Here is a 20,062-nt window from a genome sequence, read left to right as displayed (position 1 = left end):
TATTCTACAATGTAGAAAATAGTAAAAATAAAGAAAAATCCTGGAATGAGTAGGTGTGTCCAAACTTTTGACTGGTACTTGCTTAATTAATTTGATTAATACTATGGTGTTTCTATTCCATGAAAAAGAAAAACCCTCTGGGTTTCTGATAGAATGGAACAGAAAATATGACGCTGTACAACGTGACGGTAGGCAGTACACTACTGGGCTATTTAGCTAAAGAATCCCTGTGTCCTGTGGACGGGAGACCGGGTGACGGGGTGGAAGGAGTAGGCTGTCCTTGTAAATAGGAATTTGTTCTTAACTGATTCCATATGTGTTATTTCATAGTTGTGATGTCTTCACTATTATTCTACAATGTAGAAAATAGTTTTTTTTAAATATAGAAAAATCCTGGAATGAGTAGGTGTGTCCAAACATTTGACTGGTACTTGCTGGAACGAAAAATGACGGTCAGCAGTACAGTACTGGGCTATTTATGAGGAAGGAGTACGCTGTCCTTTAGTTCATAACTGACTTGCCTAGTTAAATAAAGGTTACACTACGAGAATAACATTTCTGCACCCTAATTTTCAAATTCTTGTCTAACCAATACCCAAATGGCGATTAAGGGAAATATAAACATCTGCATTTGAATGTCCTTTAAAATATATATATTAACGAAAGCATAAAGATATTGATGAAGAAATACTGTGCTGCTGTTTTGAGTTAGAAATGTAACACTTTAGAGTACTTATTAAGCATTAAATACATTGCAAGTTGAGGGATTTTCACAACAGTAGCCGTTATAAAAAGTATATTGTCCTGCTAATAGGAAACATTTGCATGATGGGCTCTTTAAATAAATAAGACGTACACCATTTAACAGTATATTTAAAAAATATTTTTTTCAATGATGTGACTCTCTGCCAATAATTACATTTAGAGGATTGGAGGACTCTATATTAATATCTAAGGGGCATTTTCTGTTAGATATTCTCAGATATTCTCACAGATCCTAAGGGGCTTTTATATAATTCTAAAGTTTTAATAATAGCTTTGTTTAAAAAGTAACGCTATTTTGGAGATTTTGTTTTCATTTAACCCCGAGTGAGCGAGAAAAAGGGGTGAGACATTCTTAATTTGTAAATAAAGTCAGATATTTAGTATTATTTATTTCTGGAGAAACCTAACTTGATTATTTAGCAGACATCACTTGCTTATATTCAGTCAACACATATCTTAAGAATATCATGGAATATTTGAACATTTGTTTCTCCATGCTTGTCTCAGAGCAGCGCGAAACGGTGCTGAAATAGACAGCCACAGCGGGAAGGCTATGTATTCTGTGCCCACTCGTGGTATCTCTTCGGTTACACATCCTTGGAATAGCAGAACAGCATAGCGGTCCGGACGGCCCTTGCTGTGCCTGGTGAGCAGTTGGTCAAGTTCTGTTGTCAGAAGAGGAATGGAAATGTCAGGGTGAACTGAACACCTGACGAACCCGCAACGTACTGTATGTTGACTCTGCCTGTCGGAGGTGGAGTTCCAGAGCTCACAGGTGTGCATGGCATGGATTGTGACTCCATCTCGTTCCTTTTCAACACGTGAGTGAGTCAATGACTATTCAAGCCATTGATTCACTGATGAATGAAGATGAGCGATCGGCAAAGGCAATCTGTAATCTGCGGGTATCACGGCTTGGTAAGAAATGTGTATATAAAACTCAGCAAAAAAAAGTCCCCTTTTCAGGACCTTGTCTTTCAAAGATAATTCGTAAAAATCCAAATAACTTCACAGATCTTTGTAAAGGGTTTAAGCACTGTTTCCCATGCTTGTTCAATGAACCATAAACAATTAATGTACCTGTGGAACGGTCGTTAAGACACTAACAGCTTACAGACGGTAGGCAATTAAGGTCACAGTTATGAAAACTTAGGACTCTAAAGAGGCCTTTCTACTGACTCTGGAAAAACACCAAAAGAAAGATGCCCAGGGTCCCTGCTCATCTGCGTGAACGTGCCTTAGGCATGCTGCAAGGAGGCATGAGGACTGCATATGTGGCCAGGGCAATAAATTGCAATGTCCGTACTGTGAGATACCTAAGACAGCGCTACAGGGAGACAGGACAGACAGCTGATCGTCCTCGCAGTGGCAGACCACGTGTAACACCTGCGGGACAGGTACAGGATGGCAACAACTGCCTGAGTTACACCAGGAACGCACAATCTCTCCATCAGTGCTCAGACTGTCCGCAATAGGCTGAGAGAGACTGGACTGAGGGCTTGTAGGCCTGTTGTAGGCAGGTCCTCACCAGACATCACTGGCAACATCGTCGCCTATATGCACAAAACCAGCGTCGCTGGACCAGACAGGACTGGCAAAAAGTGCTCTTCACTGACGAGTCGCGGTTTTGCCTCACCAGGGGTGATGGTCGGATTCGCGTTTATCGTCGAAGGAATGAGCGTTACACCGAGGCCTGTACTCTGGAGCGGGATCGATTTGGGGGTGGAGGGTCCGTCATGGTCTGGGGCGGTGCGTCACAGCATCATCGGACTAAGCTTGTTGTCATTGCAGGCAATCTCAACGCTGTGCGTTACAGGGAAGACATCCTCCTCCCTCATGTGGTACCCTTCCTGCAGGCTCATCCTGACATGACCCTCCAGCATAACAATGCCACCAGCCATACTGCTCGTTCTATGTGTGATTTCCTGCAAGACAGGAATCTCAGTTCTGCCATGGCCAGCGAAGAACCCGGACCTCAATCCCATTGAGCACATCTGGGACCTGTTGGAAAGGGAGGGTGAGGGCTAGGGCCATTCCCCCCAGAAATGTCCGAGAACTTGCAGGTGCCTGGTGGAAGAGTGGGGTAACATCTCACAGCAAGAACTGGCAAATCTGGTGCAGTCCATGAGGAGCAGATGCACTGCAGTACTTAATGCAGCTGGTGGCCACACCAGATACTGACTGTTACTTTTGAACCCCCCTTTGTTATTACATTTGTTAGTCACCTGGCTGTGGAACTTGTTCAATTTGTGTCTCAGTTGAATCTTATCTATATACAAATATTTACACATGTTAAGTTTGATGAAAATAAATGCAGTTGACAGTGAGAGGACTTTCTTTTTTTGCTGAATATATATATATATATATAAATAATTTGTTTAATTCTCAGAACATTAACCATGTGAGTTCGCTTGTTTTGTACTGTTCTGTTGTTTCGACCCAATGATTCGTCGGACAAACAAATAACTTTGCGTCCTGCAGGCCCAGGCATTGATCAAAACTGGCGTGACATTCAATAACGTCATCGTCACAGACGAATCAACCCTGGTCCTTGAGCAATTTGCTCAGAATTGCTACAGAAAGATTAACGAAAGCATAAAGATGTTGAAGAAATGCTGTTTTGAGTTGGAAAATGCTTTAGCTAGCTAGATTCTGCACATCCACTGTTCCACAAGATGACAGCCTGGTTTGCTGGTTTTCTCAGGAGTCCCTAAAACATTAAACAACACAAATTCATTCTCCTAACACTAGCTAGCTGGTTAATGTTAGCTAGTCAGAACTCGCTTAATAGCGATTTTCATAAATTAACTTTATGACAAAAAAATAAGTACAAACCATTGTCTCTACATTAACATATTCCTCTCTATTGTAATTTTTTTGCCTGACTCGTTATGATGTTATAACAACTTACAGCTGGTTCCACCATAATGTTTTGTTAGCCATCTTTGTTGAAGAACGCCACACGGCAAGGGTGGCTCGCGTCAAAATTCGTAATTCGAGCCACTCGTTATGATTGGTCATATAAAAACCTTGGGACCCAAATGCATAATGAGTGCTCCAACTCCCCCTTGTGGTGGTCTGGAGCAATGAAGCCGTGACACTGGGTACCTCTAAGTCCTGCGGTGCAAACCTCGCAACTTTTAAAAGGAGGAACCACTGTACAATCCATGGTCACAAGTGAGGAAGACATCACAAGAGATGTCAAGGCAGCCATTAGAGAGGACCGAAACCCCAGATACCCCCCTAATGTACAGGACTACCTTCATAGATCTACTGCACTGGATCCAAGGTTCAAGTCCCTGTCTCACCTAGACCCTGCCCTACACCGGAGGACATAGAGTGATCTCACATTTACATTTACATTTAAGTCATTTAGCAGACGCTCTTATCTAGAGCGACTTACAAGTCACCACTGAGATTGTGGCCACTGAAGAAGTAACAAAAATAGTGTGAATTACTTAAATAATAAATATACTGCAGTCTAATCTTAGTCTATGCTATTGCTATTAGAATCATCCACTTTTTATTTTGAATAATAATGGCTTTTAAATGTTATTGCCGCAATTATAGTTCCATGAAATATGAAAATAAATAATTTGTTTAAAAAATCAAGTCATTTTTTCTGCAGGGTCAAGCCACAGACTCAGAGGCATCTTCTCCACAAAATTATTCGMCCATGAAGGAGCTTTTCGGGGAGACCTTTGCGAGCAAGGACACGGGCAAGACGTTTGCCAACATCAAAGAGGTGGCATCCTACAAGGCAGCAAGCGGCATTCCAGTGGATGGTGATCCACTGGCATGGTGGAAATACACTCACATTGCCATGATGGAAAGATGCTACCTGGCTGTGCCTGGCACTTCAGGTCCTAGCGAGAGGGTGTTCTCCACGGCAGGGGAAATAGTGACTGTAAAGAGGTCTACCCTCTCCCCAGACAATGTAGACATCCCCCTCTTTTTGAAAAATAATTTGAAGTTATAAGCTCAGGTCTGCTTTGCTTTATCTCTTTACTTTTTTTGATGATGTTGACACAGGCTATTGTTTCATTCACTATTGTTCAAAGGAAGAAGGTATGATGCCTCATATTGCACTTTAATTTAACAATTGAGAATATAATATTTTATTTTAAAATTGTATTTAAAACATTGAAAAGCTCCTTGCTTTAAGTGTTCTTTAAGTAATAAATGGAAAGCAAAGTTCTATTTTCCTCCCCTTTTTTTGCTGACCCGAAAAATGATCCGATCCGTAACTCAAAACCCGRGATCCGATCCCAGAGTTTTGTGATCCGTTGCACCACTAAAATCTATGTAACTTAAGTGATTTGSTAAAATGTAAATGAGTAAAAAGTAGGTTACTTCCTTCAGAAATMACTTGAGTACAAGTACAGCCCACAGAGAGTAACTASAAAAGTACTAGTTCRTTCAAAAATTCAAAGGGCWARGGGCCGGATTCTTAACCATGCCAACTCTGGCATATGTGTGCCGGGGTCAGCGGCTATAACCGCTAGACCACACAGGCAACCAATAATTTATTCGACCTATTGCTTTCCTTGAACATAAAACAAAGCAATTAATAAACAATTCATATAATTAAACAATAACTGTTTTACCCCTAATGAAAAATACATCTACCCCTTACAAATATAAGAATTCCCACGAGACCCACTGTAGCCTACAAACACTGCTTCCAGCTGCCCCCAGAAGCGATTCTAAATATTCAAAATTCATTCAAATCCTGCTGCTGAAGGATTATTTTCCTCCTGCGACGAAAGGGGTGACATTAAGATCCGACATATGTATAATTCTAACTTRGAAGGCTCCACATATTGTCATGGAAAGTGTTATTTCCAACAACCAACGAGCAACTCTGGTGGAAATCAAGCTGCACGTTGAGATTGCTGACAGGCCAGTCTCTTTGGCAAATGACAGGAGTGGAATGTTAGCTAAAATGACTGATACCCAAGTTAGGTGAATCCTACCTTCCCATTGACATCAATGCATGACTAAGTAAAAATGTGACTTAAGTAGAAGTTAGGATTCAGCCACAAGTACAGCACATTGCAACAAACAGTCAAATATCAAATGCAGGGCAGTGTATTTAGTCTAAAAACCATTGAAGATGCATACAATATATTCACTAAAACAAATCATGCATACACACACCTGTCCAAAGACCTCCTCGTTGACGGTAAAGGTGAGGTCCAGCATGTCCTCGATGTCATTGTCCTTCATCCACTGTAAACTCTGGTGAAACTCCTCATCCAGGAACTCCAGGTCACTCAGGTCACACGGGCTGCAGGGGTCAAAGGTCAACAAGAGGAGAACAKGGGTAAATAGAGGTCAAAGATTTAACTCCTAACTCTACAACGAATAAGTCTCACATTTACATTTCAGTCAGTTAGAATGTGCTTATCCAGAGTGTATATCAACCACTTAATAAAAGCACGGTAACTGAATAATTAATGCCAAATCCATTTAATCAACTTCTGTCGGTTCAGCTTCCACCAGGTCAGTAGTTTTGTATAAAATATTTTACGTTAAAGCATAACTGGCTATTTGACACGGTGGTTGTGTTTCCAAAACCTATTAACAATGCGTGTTCATGACAATAGGAGCCCTAGCCAGCTGCTGGCTGAGGGCCTAATTGAGACACTCACATGCGCAGCAGGCCCTTGTAGAAGGGGCGGGTAAAGAAGGCATCCAGCAGATACTGGTGGATCAGAGCCAGGCCCAGGATACGCCCACTGAAACGAAACCTGGAACACAGAGCAACATCACTGCTAGGTGTACAGTACAGTATGTTTATGACGACAAGTCAGGGTTTTTGTGCCTTTGTTCTTTACTTTATCTACAGTAGGTCTGTCCAGCATGTCTGTGTCTTCCTATATCCATCCACCCACTCACCATCCATATCATTGTAATGTAAACTTGTCACTCACCACTCGTGATGGTTGTCCACGAAGGCAGACATGGGGCTGATCTGCACAGTGTAGGTGTCGTTGGCGGAGTACTCAAACAGGCCGTAGTAAGGGTTAAACAGCTCCCTCGACACCAGGAAGAAGAACTCCCTCGAGGGGCCGCTGTAGTCCAGCCTATTAGACACACAACACACTTTTAAAAACCATATATTAAGATTATGGAAAATATACACAACGTACACAGCGGTGGGCTAGCATTTAGAGCGTTGGGCCAGTAACGGAAAGGTTGCTGGTTCGAATCCCAGAGCCGACAAGGCGATCTGTCAATCTGCCCTTGAGCAAGGCACTTAACCCTAATTGCTCCAGGGTCACCGTCAATAGTGTCTGATCCCTYGCCGTGACCCCACTCGCCGAAGGTGTCTCAGGGGGAGTTGGAAAATGCAAAAAACACATTTCCATTCGACACCAACACACTTGTAAAACACAGAACAAATATAAGCACCCACCTATCTGACCTTGACATAACAACCGATGCATACGAGCAAACGTAAGGAAATGTGTAGCATATATGAAATACCTAAACCCAAACACTCACCCTTCCTCGCCCACAAAGCTGACGTAGAGCTTACTCCTCTGCAGGTCTTTGCGGGAGTAGCACATTATCTGATTGAAGGCATCCTCCAATAGGTGATCTCTACGAATGATCAACCTGGAAGGAGAAACACACAGACAGTCACGAACGTGCACACCACACATACACACAGGTTAAGATGAAGCAATACAGGATACGGGCAGATATTTAGCTGTTCAAATACGTCGTCACACAGCAACAGTACTCACTTGACTTTCCCAGGTCCCTGGCCATAGCCTTTCGTCTCRAGCTTGCGATAGAAGTTTCTCAGTTTGGCCTCAAAGTCACGTTTGTAAGGGGCAGGGGCGCGTGCATTAGCTCGCTGAGTACCTGAGAGGGGGGCAGAAAAGGAAGAGCAGAGAGGAGGAAGATGAAAAATAGACCAAAAAAAATACATAAGTTCATCAGAAAATCGTGTATCTCATTATTGTCAACTTTCATTAGAATATAATTAGTTAATATGAAACACTTCACTTTACTGATTGAGAGCGCTAAGCAACTTTTATGTCTCAAGGCTTTATCTCACTGTCTTGCCCTGCTTAGGATGGATAGTTTGGATTAGAAGCAAAGCTATGGGAAGAAAAGGCATGAGGAGAAAGTGTGTGCGCACGCGGCTTTGCATGTGTGTTCTCACCGGGGGAGCTCTGAGGGGAGGAGCAGTAGCTGGGGTGCAGTAAGGCATGAGGTGGCACATAGGACATAACCTCCTCTTCAAACAGGCTGAGGGAGAGAGGGGTGGCTTAATAATACACACACTTATCACAAGCACACTAACAAACACAATACTCGCAAACATACAGTCACACACACACATGCAATACCATCTCGCACACACAAACGCACACTAATCACAGACAGACATTAACCCCTGAAGACACACCTGAGCAAAATGACTAGATCAGCATCGCTAGAGAGACGAGCAAGCCCGGAAACACCCTCGCTGCGAATGAACTGTAACCTTTCCCTGCAGACACACAGGTTAACATTCGTGATACTGCTGTTTGGCACAAACATAATACACTTAGAGGGTTAGGATTAAAGGTTAAATATCTGCTTAAAGGGTTCCCATGGTGACTGGGGTGACCTACTTGAGTGAGTGGTTCCGGACGAGCTCTGGCTGCCTCTCCTGCAGGATCTCAATGATGTTGGGTTGCCGTAGAAACGCCACAATCTTGTCGTTGTAGGCTGGGGAGAGACCTGTGTCAATATCAACATTCCTGGGTCTGTAACTGGGTGGGTGTGTGTGCGTGCGCCGGCGTGTGTGTGTGTGTATATAAGCCAGTGTACTCACCCACAGGCACCAGGTCCTGATTGCGAGTGGACCCACTGAAGGTGCTGGAGGGGCAGGGCATGACAGGTGGGCTGGAGTGTCGCGTGTCATCTACCACCTGCAACACAAGGGGACATTCATTTTAGTCAATTCCATTAACCTGCATCATTAGTTTTACAATAAGCATTATGATTGACATWGGTCTTGTTAAAGCAGCTCGTGTAAAGTCTTAGTGCTGATCTCTGGCCTGTATTCSAGTGTGTCAGTAGTGCAGTGGGTATAATAGACTGCATTTAGAGCTGTGGTGGCAAATTCCGTTGAGGTCGACTGAAAATACCATTCACTTTGGCAGTATTGTCTATTTTGGATGTGTAAGCTAGCATGTTCTTCAAACCAACTAGCCAGGCAAGCTGCCAAGCCACGTGTACTGTAGGGTAGTCCACTAGTTTGCATGCTGTCTGGTCTGACCATTTTTTTGAGTCGCCTAAGGGAACTTAGCAGTAGTCTCACCTCGCCTGCGCTGTGGCTGCGTTGGCGGCTAAGGTGCTGTCGGTGGGCCAGCAGGCTAGTTGAGTGTGCACTCTGGAGGGGGAGCCGCGGGTCGATGAAGGTTGTGGAGCGACAGTTGTGATCCACAAAGAAGGGCTGTGGAGACACACAGCCAGCCACTTACATTAAGATAGATAAACAAACTACAGTTTATAAAGGTGTACTGTACATACAGTTCCAGTCAAAAGTTTGGACACACCTACTCATTCAAGGGTTTTTATTTATTTTTACCGTTTGCCTTGATGACAGCTTTGCACACTCTTGGGATTCTCTCAACCAGATTCCCCTGGAATGCTTTTCCAACAGTCTTGAAGGAGTTCCCACATATGTAGGGCACTTGTTTGCTGCTCTTCCTTCATTCTGCGATCCAACTGATCCCAAACTATCTCCATTGGGTTGAGGTCAGATGATTGTGGAGGCCAGGTCATCTGATGCAGCACTCCATCAGTCTCCTTGGTCAAATAGCCCTTACACAACCTGGAAGTGTGTTGGGTCATTGTCCTGTAGAAAAACAAATGKCAGTCCCACTAAGCCTAAACCAGATGGGATGGCGTACCGCTGCAGAATGCTGTGGTAGCCATGCTCGTTAAGGGTGCCTTGAATTCTAAATAAATCAGTGTCACCAGCAAAGCACCCCCACACCTCCATGCTTCGCYGTGGGAACCAAACATGTGGAGATCATCCGTTCACCTACTCGGCATCTCACAAAGACACGGCGATGGGAACCAAACATTTCAAATCTGGACTCAGACCAAAAGGACAGATWTCCACGGGTCTAATGTCCATTGCTTGTGTTTTTTGAACCAAGCAAGTCTGGTCTTACTGGTATCCTTTAGTAGTGGTTTCTTTGCAGSAATTCAACCATGAAGGCCTGATTCATAGTCTCCTCTGAATAGTTGATGTTGAGATGAACTCTGAAGAATTTATTTGGGCTGKAAATTCTGAGGCTGGTAACTCTAATGAAGTTATCCTCTGCAGCAGAGGTAACTCTGGGTCTTCCTTTCCTTTGGCGGTCCAAATGAGAGTCAGTTTCATCATAGAGCTTGATGGTTTTTGCGACTGCACTTGAAGAAAATGTCAAAGGTCTTGAAATTTTCCGGATTGACTGACCTTCATGTCTCAAAGTAATGATGGACTGCTCGACGAAGATGGCGCTGATGGAGATGGCAGCATCGTGACTAGCTCTTAGGAAACTGCATTATTTTGTGTTATGTATTATTTTTATATTATTAGCTCAGGAAATGTTTTGTCATTACATAKAGCCGGGAAGAACTATTGGATATTAGAGCACCGATTACTCACTAGAACTACCAGTATTACGACTTCCCTGGAGCAGATCCTTGTTCACTCTCCCCAGAGCAATTTAACTTATTCCAGAGGCCGACCCAAAACATTGGGTCGGCCTCGGAGGAGAGGCACTCGAGGCGGCCTGCTGGTTCGACCTAGGAGGCGCGCACACCACCCACCACTTCTGAGTATTTTACTCGCTAATGTTCAGTCTTTGGATAAAAAAAGTTGAGCTTAGAGCAAGGATTTCTTTCCAGAGAGACATTGGGGCCTGTAACATACTTTGTTTCACGGAAACATGGCTCTCTCGGGACACTGTCGGAGTCCGTAAAGCCTGCAGGATTCTCAGTACATCGCACAGACAGGAATACATATCTTTGGGAAGCAGAAGGGCAGAGGGGTGTTTCATGATTAATGACTCATGGTGTAATTCTAGGAACATACAGGAACTCAAGTCCTTTTGTTCACCCAACCTAGAATACCTCACAATTAAATGTTGACCATATTATCTCCCAAGAGAATTCTCCTCCGCCATGGCCGTTTACATCCCACCTCAAACCGAAACCTCGACGMCCCTCAAAGAACTTCATGCAAACTGGAAACCACATACCCCGAGGCTGCATTTATTGTAGCTGGGGATTTTAACAAAGCAAATCTGAGGACTAGGCTGCCAAGGTTCTATCAACATGCTGACTGTCCTACCTGAGCTACTAAGACTCTCAACCATTGCTATTCAAACTTCCTGAATGCTTAAAAGGCCCTCRCCCGCCCTCCTTTCGGCAAATCTGTCCACAACTCTATCTTGCTCCTCCAGTCCAATAGGCAGAAACTCAAACAGGAAGTGCCCATGCTTCGTACTATTCAACGCTGGTCTGACCAATCGGAACCTATGCTTCAGGATTGTTTTGATCARGTGGACTGGGATATGTTCCGGGTAGCTTGAGAGAAAATAATCTAGACGCATACACAGATACGGTGACTGAGTTTATAAGGAAGTGTATAGGATATGTAGTACCCACTATGACTATTAAAWCCTACCCTAACCAGAAACCGTGGATAGATGGCAGCATTCATGCAAAACTGAAAGCGTGAACCACCGCATTTAACCATGGCAAGGCGACAGGTAATATGGCAGAATATAAACCGTGTAGTTATTCACTCCGCAAGGCAACCAAACAAGCTAAATGTCAGTATAGAGATAGTGGAGTCGCAATTTAATGMCTCAGACCCGAGKTGTAGCAGGGACTACAGACAATCAGGGACWACAAAAGGAAAACCAGCCACGTCGCCGAAACCGACGTCTTGCTTCTGGATAGGCTGAACATGTTCTTCGCATGCTTTGAGGATAACAGTGCCACCGACGTGGCCCGCTACAAAGGGCTGTGGGCTCTTCTTCTCTGTGGCAGATGTGAGTAAAACATTTAAACGTGTTAACCCTCGCAGGGCTGCCGGCACCCCTAACTGCGTCCTCAAAGCATGCGCAGACCAGCTGGCTGGAGTGTTTACGGACATATTCAATCTCTCCCCATCCCAGTCTGCTGTCCTCACATGCTTCAAGATGGCTACCATTGTTCCTGTACCCAAGAAGGCAAAGGTAACTTAATGACTATCGCCCCATAGCACTCACCGCTGTTATCATGAAGTGCTTTGAGAGACTAGTCAAGGATTATATCACCTCTACATTACCTGCCACCCTACACCCACTTCAATTTGCTTACCGCCCCAATAGATCCACAGACGATGCAATCGCCATCACWCTGCACACTGCCKTATCCCATRTGGACAASAGGAATACCTATGTAAGAATGCTGTTRATTGACTARAGCTCAGCATTCAACACCATAGCACCCTCCAAGCTCATCATTAAGCTCGAGACCCTGGGTCTGAACCCCACCCTGTGCAACTGGGTCCTGGACTTCCTAAAGGGCCGCCCCCGGTGGTGCAGTTAGGAAACATCACCTGCACTCCGCTGATCCTCAACACAGGGGCCCCACAAGGGTGCATGCTCAGCCCCCTGCTGTACTCCCTGCAATGGAGAAGGTGGAAAGCGTCAAGTTCCTTGGCGTAAACATCACTGACAAACTGAAATGATCCACCCACACAGTCAGTGTGGTGAATTAGGCGCAACAGCCTCTTCAACCTCAGGAGGCTAAAGAAATTTGGCTTGTCACCTAAAACTTTTACAGATGCACAATTGAAAGCATCCTGTCGGGCTGTATCACCGCCTGGTACGGCAACTGCACCACCCACAACCGCAAGGCTCTCCAGAGGGTGGTATGGTCTGCCCAATGCATTACCGGGGGCAAAATACCCACCCTCCAGGACCCAATGTCACAGGAAGGCCAAAAAGATCATCAAGGACACCCGAGCCACTGCCTGTTCACCCCGCTATCATCCAGAAGGCGAGGTCAGTACAGGTGCATAAAAGCTGGGACCGTGAGACTGAAAAACAGCTTCCATCTCAAGGCCATCAGACTCTTAAACAGCCATCACTAGCACATTAGAGGCTGTTGCCTATAGGCATAGACTAGAAATCACTGGCCATTTTAAGGAATAGAACACTAGTCACTTTAATAATGTTTACATATCTGGAATTACTTATCTCATATGTATATACTGTATTCTATACTAGTCTACTGAATCTTAGTCCGTTCCGCTCTGACATCGCTCATCCATATTATATAGCCTTAATTCATTCCTACTTAGATTTGTTTGCATTGGGCATATGTTGTGTAATTTGTTAGGCATCACTGCACTGTCGGAGCTAGAAGCACAAGCATTTCGCTACACCCGCAATACATCTGCTAATCACGTGTATGTGACCAATAAAATTTGATTTGACTCATTTCTTTTTGCTTATTTGAGCTGTTCATGCCATAATATGGACTTGGTCTTTTACCAAATAGGGCTATCTTCTGTATACCACCCCTACCTTGTCACAACACAACTGCTTGGCTCAAACGCATTAAGAAGTGAAGAAATTCCCCAAATTCACTTTTAACAAGGCACACATGTTAATTGCAATGCTTTTCAGGTGACTACCTCATGAAGCTGGTTGAGAGAATGCCAAGTGTGCGCAAAACTATCATCAAGGAAAAAAGGTGTCTACTTTGAAGAATCTAAAATATATTGATTTGTTTAACACTTTTTTGGGTTGCTACATGATTCCATATGTGCTATTTCATAGTTTCGATGTCTTCACTACTATTCTACAATATAGAAAATAATACAAATAAATAAAAACCCTGGAATGAGTAGGTGTCCAAACTTTTGACTGGTACTGTATATCCACACACACCCCTGCTCTTACACCCAACCCCACTTCACACATACCACTTCACACATACACCCCCTCCCCCCCACCACACACTGATCCAGACCTTGCCGGTCTGGTCATGCTTCATCTCCCAGCCCCTGGGTAGCTCCAGCTGGATGTTGGTGAACATGTTGAGGAAGGCCACCAGGTCCCTGTTGTGCTGGTAACGCTCATAGTGGTGGGCATCCCGACGCACCTTACTGATCATGTGCTTCAGGCAGGTGTTGCTCGTAAACATGCTGTAGGCACTCTGGGGAGGGAGGGAAGAGACTGATGAGGACATCAGAGGGACATTAAATGCTGGGCTCTTCTGTAAATGGGGTTATTACCTTGAGCAAACACATTAAGGGAGATTGATGAATGAAAACCCAGGTAGCATAGCTCGTATTTATATATCAATTAACCTGATGAAGGCAACATTTGAAGTAAACTAGAAAAGAGCATTTCATTCCAAGAAGCTCTTACCTTACCATTCACACCTTTGCAGATTATTATCAACTACTGAGAGATATGACATGGTAAGGGTGACCTTGAGGGACCAAAGGTCATCCATAAGGTGAAATGTGAGAGTTGAGCGCCTATGCAGCCAGACTCACAGGGTTAGAATGCAGCACGGTGAAGAAGTCTGGGCTGCACAGGAACTTTGCACTTGGAGACTGGAGCAGCAGAGAGAGACGCGACCGAGAGCTGGAGTGACCCACTGCGCTCTCTCTCCTGTACTCTACAACAGACAAAACAAAAACTGTTAGAGATAAATATATGTTGGGAAGGATGTGTGTGTGTGTGTGTGTGTGTGTGTGTGTGTGTGTGTGTGCCTGTATGCGCGCACGTATGTGTGCATACCTCGTGAGTGTTATCAGTGCGTGTGTGTATGTATGTTAGTGCACAAGCACACCAGGGATGGTCTGGGGAAGAAAGTCACTCTCTGTGGGCTCTGGCGGGAGGTCAACTGTGTTCTCCTCAGATCTCTCACTGGTCATCGTCCTCCTGATGCTCTGATATCTGACAGACAGAAATAGTAAGAGGGAAAGAAGGACAGTGTGAGAAAGAGAGGAAGGGGTGTGAAGGGTTAAGGAGAGAGAGGAAATGTAGAGGATGGAAGTTACAAAAGTGTGTGTGCACATGAGCGTGTGAGGGAGAGAGAAGGTGTGAGTGTATACGTACATATATGTGTGCGAGTGTGCGTGTATATGAGCGCATGGTGTGTATGTACGTGTGGGTGTGTGCGCCTCTACACGATACAGACCTGCGGTTGAGCTGCTCCATCTGTTGGATGGAGCTGGAGCGGGTCAGGCCCTGGGGAGCGGGGGGTCCGGTGGGGCGCTGCCACGTGGTGGTCCGGTTCACGTGATCGACAAAGAAAATACGACCGTGACTATCGATCCTCGCCTCCCAGTCTGAGGAGAACAAACGCATGGCTTTACATTAGCAAACACACACTTAACATGAGACAGAGGCTATGTCCCAAATGGCACCCTAGTTCTTTTATAGTGCACTACTTTTGACCAAAGCCCATAGGGAATAGGGTGCCATTTGGGACAAAGCCACCGTCAAACTAAATTCACACATGGTTGACATGCAGATGCATTCTGACAGAACCATGACACCTCGAATAGCATAAACATACAGTATATCAAATAGTATACCATTGTGTATATAGCCGTTAGAAATGTAGGACTTAGACATAGATTTAGATAGACAGCTCTAATGACACAAAGTGTGTTTTAGCATGGGCAGTGCCATTGAGAACTGTCACCATTTTGAAGTAGATATGCAGGTCATAAGGAAAAGATCAGCCAACGAATTATACTCCTCAGCAAACATTCCATAACTGCATGTGGCAGTAAATTTCCAACCTTGGTTTTATACATGTTCAGACAACACACTCCAGGTGGCGGTATGCACCCTTTCAGTTTGTCTACATACTTATAGAAGTAATAGTCAAAGAAGCCATTAAGGCACATATACAAAGAAGCCCCCTCTATCAGCCTCTATGGAGCCAAATATACACATTGTATCAAGCAGCCTTCTTCCTCTCCTTTTTGTCATCTTCCTTCACCTCAAATACATACAGATATAGTATGTACAGACAGACACTTACTAGGCGGTAACGGTTCGTCCACTCGTTGGTATCGGTGAATGTCATGGCGTACTGAGGGGAGGCAGTGCACGGGGTGACCGTTCACTTGAGCACCTGACGATACATTCAGGAAAAGTTAGAGCACATGAGCCTTTTTATAGTAATTCACTATTAGTTTCTACATGACTGGATTAATGAATTAATCATATTTAATGATCATTTCAAGTAGGGGTGTACGCGGATGCTTTGATGAATCCCACGGAAGCAAAATAGTAATATAACGTAGCTATAATTTCATCATGTAATTTCTAAGATACTACAAGGTAAATATTGGACTGTAAAATAAAGCATAAAAAAATGATTTTAAAAGTGGTAGTTACACACCGTCCTCTCCATCTGTCTCCATGGCAACTGCATCTGAATCAACGGATACCGCCACCCCTGCGGGTCTTGGCTCCTCCCCCTCCTCATCCTGGGGAACATCCCCAGATACTTGAAAGCTCCACATCCGCTCACTAATCTCCTCCCCTGGCTCCAGCTCATTGGCAGACGGAGCGTCTCCTTCAACCTCATTGGCTGATGTATGCCCGCCCCCCTCGTCGTCTACATGCTGGTGGGTGGGTGGAGTGTCAGTGAAGGAGTCTCCCCCTGGGCCAATGGCAGCTACTGCCCTCTCCTCTGCCTCCTGCAAAGCCGGTCAGAAGGTCAGAACAGTGTTTCCCAAATGATGGTCAGGACTAGGGATGTAGTGGAGCATTAATAAATGATGGTGAATAACGTTTGTGCGCCTATAACACTAAAATGACATTGTTAGTATTTACGCTACCTGCCAGCATCATCTCGAAAGGCGTTCTTGTTCACACACCTTTTTATAACCACTGCCAGATCTCTGGTTAGGACCCACTGGCGGGTTGTGGTTCATTCTTTTACAACTGCAGCTTTTTATTTTTGACACCTTACTTTGTGAGGATTTTGTTTGCTGAAACAAGGTAAGGTCCTGGCTAGAAACATTGTTTGATGTCGTGTTATATTAGCTCTGTTTTCAACCTCAGAATGAGAACCAATCCTGAAACAGGAAGACRGCTCAGTGAGCAAGCAACTTTATAGCTTTAAATCCTGAATTATTCCTTTACTAAATGTCTCATGGACAGACACACATAACTGGTATCCTAGCATCTGTCAACAGACAGACGTCTAACGAGGAACTTTGTTCCGGTGAGAAGATTTTTCATCAATCTTTTGAATATCAGATGGGGAGGGGACATTTGGCCCATAGAATTGCCTGTAACTTGCAAAGAGAGCTACCGCCCTGATTCCACTCCTCATTCTAGCATATTTTCTAACGTGTCGAATTTAATTGAGCATCTGACACAATCACGCAAGATTTTACTTCTGGGTTTCCGTGATTGTTCCTTGACTTACTACTACAGATATATTATAGGCTATTTTATGTACTGCATAGAGAACTTTTAACCACAGGTAAGATCTACTCACTTTACCACCAGTCACTCACCTCAGCCGTGGACATTGTGATTGGGCAACTCTCTGAGGAAGAGAAGACTGTCAGTGGGGCAATTGCCATGGAGCAGGTGTCAATCGGCGACGAGGCGTTGTCAGCGGGCCCCTGGCCCTCCTCTGGCCCCTCCAGGCCCACAGCCAAAAGACTCTGGGACAGCGCCTCTGAGAAGAAAGGAACTTCCTCCACCTCCGAGAAAACATCAGGCTCTGAGGAGTCCTCGAAGTCGAGGGCCAGGTCTAACTCAGGGGCCACATTGGATTCACCACCAGGGGCACAATCTTCCCCCGTTACCACCAGCTGTTCATCTCCCGCCACCCTGGGTTCCAGCTGCTCAGGGTCAGGATCCTGCTGTAGCTCTGGGACAACGTCTTCTTCTTCAGGCCCCTCGGGACCCCCGTTGAGCAGCAGGGGGGACCCGGGCACCGGGTAAATTTCAGTGGGCCCCGAGCGCTCCTCATCTTCGTCTGAGTCAATGTGCAGCATGGCACTGAGACGTGTGTGAGTGGGAAAGCTAGAGCGCAGCTTCGGTGAGGCGGCGCCCAAGGGCCTCTCTCCGGGGCCCTTGGGGGCCTCGATGGCATCCAGGCCTTCGCTCAGGGACCTCTGCAACCGTAGAGGGCCAGAGTAGGATTCACCCTCTGTGGTTCTGCCCTCTGTACCGCTAAAGTCCCTGTAGTCTGGGACTGGATAGGCTGTGGCCCCGCCTTCCCAGGACCGCTGTGAGCCCAGGGATCCAGTAGGGGAGGGGCCTCCAGTYACCACCCCCGGGAGTAGGTGGGGAAGATCCTCGTCATCTGACGGAGTCCCAGGGGCCCCGTTATTGGGCACACCGATGATAGAGTCTGGAGAGGCCCCTGAGCATGAACAAGATCAAGATTCATAATTTTGTAATACCTTGATTTTTATTCCATTACAATTTAGCAGTGTGTACTTTAATTAGGTATTGTTGTTTACAAACACAATAAATTACAGGCAATGGCCCTCACCGTCAGGTCCAGTGGATGTGAGCTCCACCCTGAACTGCATCTGGCCACTCACGTGCTCAGTGGGCAACCGTCGACACAGAGAGAAGCTCAGAGGCTGGAGACTGAGGATAGACAGACAGACAAACAAACAACAAAATGCAATTACTCAACTATAGTTAACACGCAATGATAAAGCATAGCGAACAATCAATAATCATGAGCATGGGTCTAAATGAGCATCATTAAGAACACGTATGTCTTTGAGTGTGTATAAATTGTTGGTTTGTTTTAAAGCACATTGTGTGTGTGTGTGTGTGTGCCCATTTTCCAGGTCACCTACCCAGGTATTTTCTCAATCAGCCTCTGCACAGGAATGGTCAGCTGACCAAGGAAGCGCTTGATGATTGGTCGACTTTTGGCAAACTTGTCCTTCACCTCGATGTTCAGAATGTCTGTCATCAGTGCTACAAAAGTGTATTTCTACAGAGAGAGGGAGACACAGACTGGTTCGCTAAGCACCATCTGACCTTTCTATGTGAAAGTGATTTGCGGTGATCAGAGGATGAGCAACAATTTAATTTGGACAGCAACTTCATTGAAAACCTGAAGTGCAACACCACGACAATCTGAGCAAGGAGAAGCCTAGCGGGAAAGGCTCGCTCGGCTCCCCATGAACTATATTTAGCTCGACTCTTCAGCCATATTAATTTCAAACGTTTGATCGTTACAATATTGTAAATAATAGGGAACACATATAGTGAGTGAACCAGTGATCTATGAGTGGAGTGAGTGTGCACGTTTGTGTGTATGTCTGTGCACGTGTGTGTGTGTGTGTGTGTGTGTGGTGTGTGTGTGTGTGTGTGTGTGTGTGTGTGTGTGTGTGTGTGTGTGCGTGCGTGCGTGCGCACATGCATGTATATAGATCACCTCTCCTCGCCACTTAGGGTTGGTGGTGTTGGCGATGATGGCGGAGCGTCTCTCCTGTCCGTGGTGGCTGAAGGTGGGGAAGCCGCTCCTCTTCCCGGGGTGGATAGACATCTTCAGGTAGGGATCCGGGTTGAAGAACATACCCTTCTTCAGCCCCACCGCATGCATATCTACACAGAGGAAGACCGTCATTAAAATCAGGGGTACATGTCAAGAGTCTCCGAGTAGGAGCGCTGACCCGGATCAGTTAGCTTTTTAAGCTCACAATGAATAAGACTACATGGGGGGGGGGGGGGGGGGGGGGCATCACTCCTACTCTGAGACCCACTACATACAGTACAGCCCCGGGTCCTGCTTCACTGACCATCGTCGTCTGAGGCTTTGACAAAACTCAAATTGGAGGCTAAACTGCAAACCAGAGAAGGCTATTGGGTGGAGATATAGGTGGACGGGCTCATCGCAATGTCTGGAATGGAATAGTATCAAACACATGGAGACCATGAACGTATGTTGAAACTGCAACGCATTGGCAACAGCTGACTTATTTACCTCGTTATTTAACCTTCCAAAATGGACACGTCAAGCCGGTCCAATAAAGGCTTTTATCTGCAACTACAGTTTTGCCAAGTCCAATTGTTCATGTCACAAGCCAGGGAAACCAAAGCGCAGCTTACCATTTGAACTGACATTGCAAACGAAGAGTTGCAGAAACGTTTTGCTTTTTCACTAGTTGCCCGAGGTTTATTGCAAGGGAAGGATGACATGCATACACATTCATTCGGTTCTACTTTTGTGATAGAAATCAGTGCTTTTGAGGCCAATTGGAAGAAACTTTAGT

At 45.2% G+C, this 20,062-nt stretch overlaps 1 protein-coding gene across 1 annotated transcript in view; it reads right to left on the bottom strand.

Moving 5' to 3' along the window:
* The window catches only part of LOC111973572 (E3 ubiquitin-protein ligase HECW2-like), a 79,113-nt gene that overhangs the window by 34,637 nt on the left and 24,414 nt on the right, over positions 1-20,062 (bottom strand). Inside the window, exons 6-25 of the mRNA XM_024000952.2 lie at positions 19,225-19,394; positions 18,638-18,777; positions 18,319-18,419; positions 17,327-18,186; positions 16,198-16,498; positions 15,835-15,927; positions 14,980-15,130; positions 14,629-14,735; positions 14,330-14,454; positions 13,798-13,983; positions 9,092-9,226; positions 8,603-8,699; positions 8,400-8,496; positions 8,192-8,275; positions 7,946-8,031; positions 7,521-7,641; positions 7,276-7,389; positions 6,702-6,854; positions 6,420-6,518; positions 5,926-6,055 (exon numbers count right to left, since the gene is read on the bottom strand). Of these exons, the coding sequence (XP_023856720.1) occupies positions 5,926-6,055; positions 6,420-6,518; positions 6,702-6,854; positions 7,276-7,389; positions 7,521-7,641; positions 7,946-8,031; positions 8,192-8,275; positions 8,400-8,496; positions 8,603-8,699; positions 9,092-9,226; positions 13,798-13,983; positions 14,330-14,454; positions 14,629-14,735; positions 14,980-15,130; positions 15,835-15,927; positions 16,198-16,498; positions 17,327-18,186; positions 18,319-18,419; positions 18,638-18,777; positions 19,225-19,394 (3,350 nt within the window). The remainder of the gene's footprint in view (positions 1-5,925; positions 6,056-6,419; positions 6,519-6,701; positions 6,855-7,275; positions 7,390-7,520; positions 7,642-7,945; positions 8,032-8,191; positions 8,276-8,399; positions 8,497-8,602; positions 8,700-9,091; positions 9,227-13,797; positions 13,984-14,329; positions 14,455-14,628; positions 14,736-14,979; positions 15,131-15,834; positions 15,928-16,197; positions 16,499-17,326; positions 18,187-18,318; positions 18,420-18,637; positions 18,778-19,224; positions 19,395-20,062) is intronic.

The sequence above is a fragment of the Salvelinus sp. IW2-2015 genome, linkage group LG2 (assembly GCF_002910315.2).
Source record: "Salvelinus sp. IW2-2015 linkage group LG2, ASM291031v2, whole genome shotgun sequence".
Taxonomy (NCBI): Eukaryota; Metazoa; Chordata; class Actinopteri; order Salmoniformes; family Salmonidae; genus Salvelinus; species Salvelinus sp. IW2-2015.
This window is presented reverse-complemented; position numbering and strand designations above follow the sequence as displayed.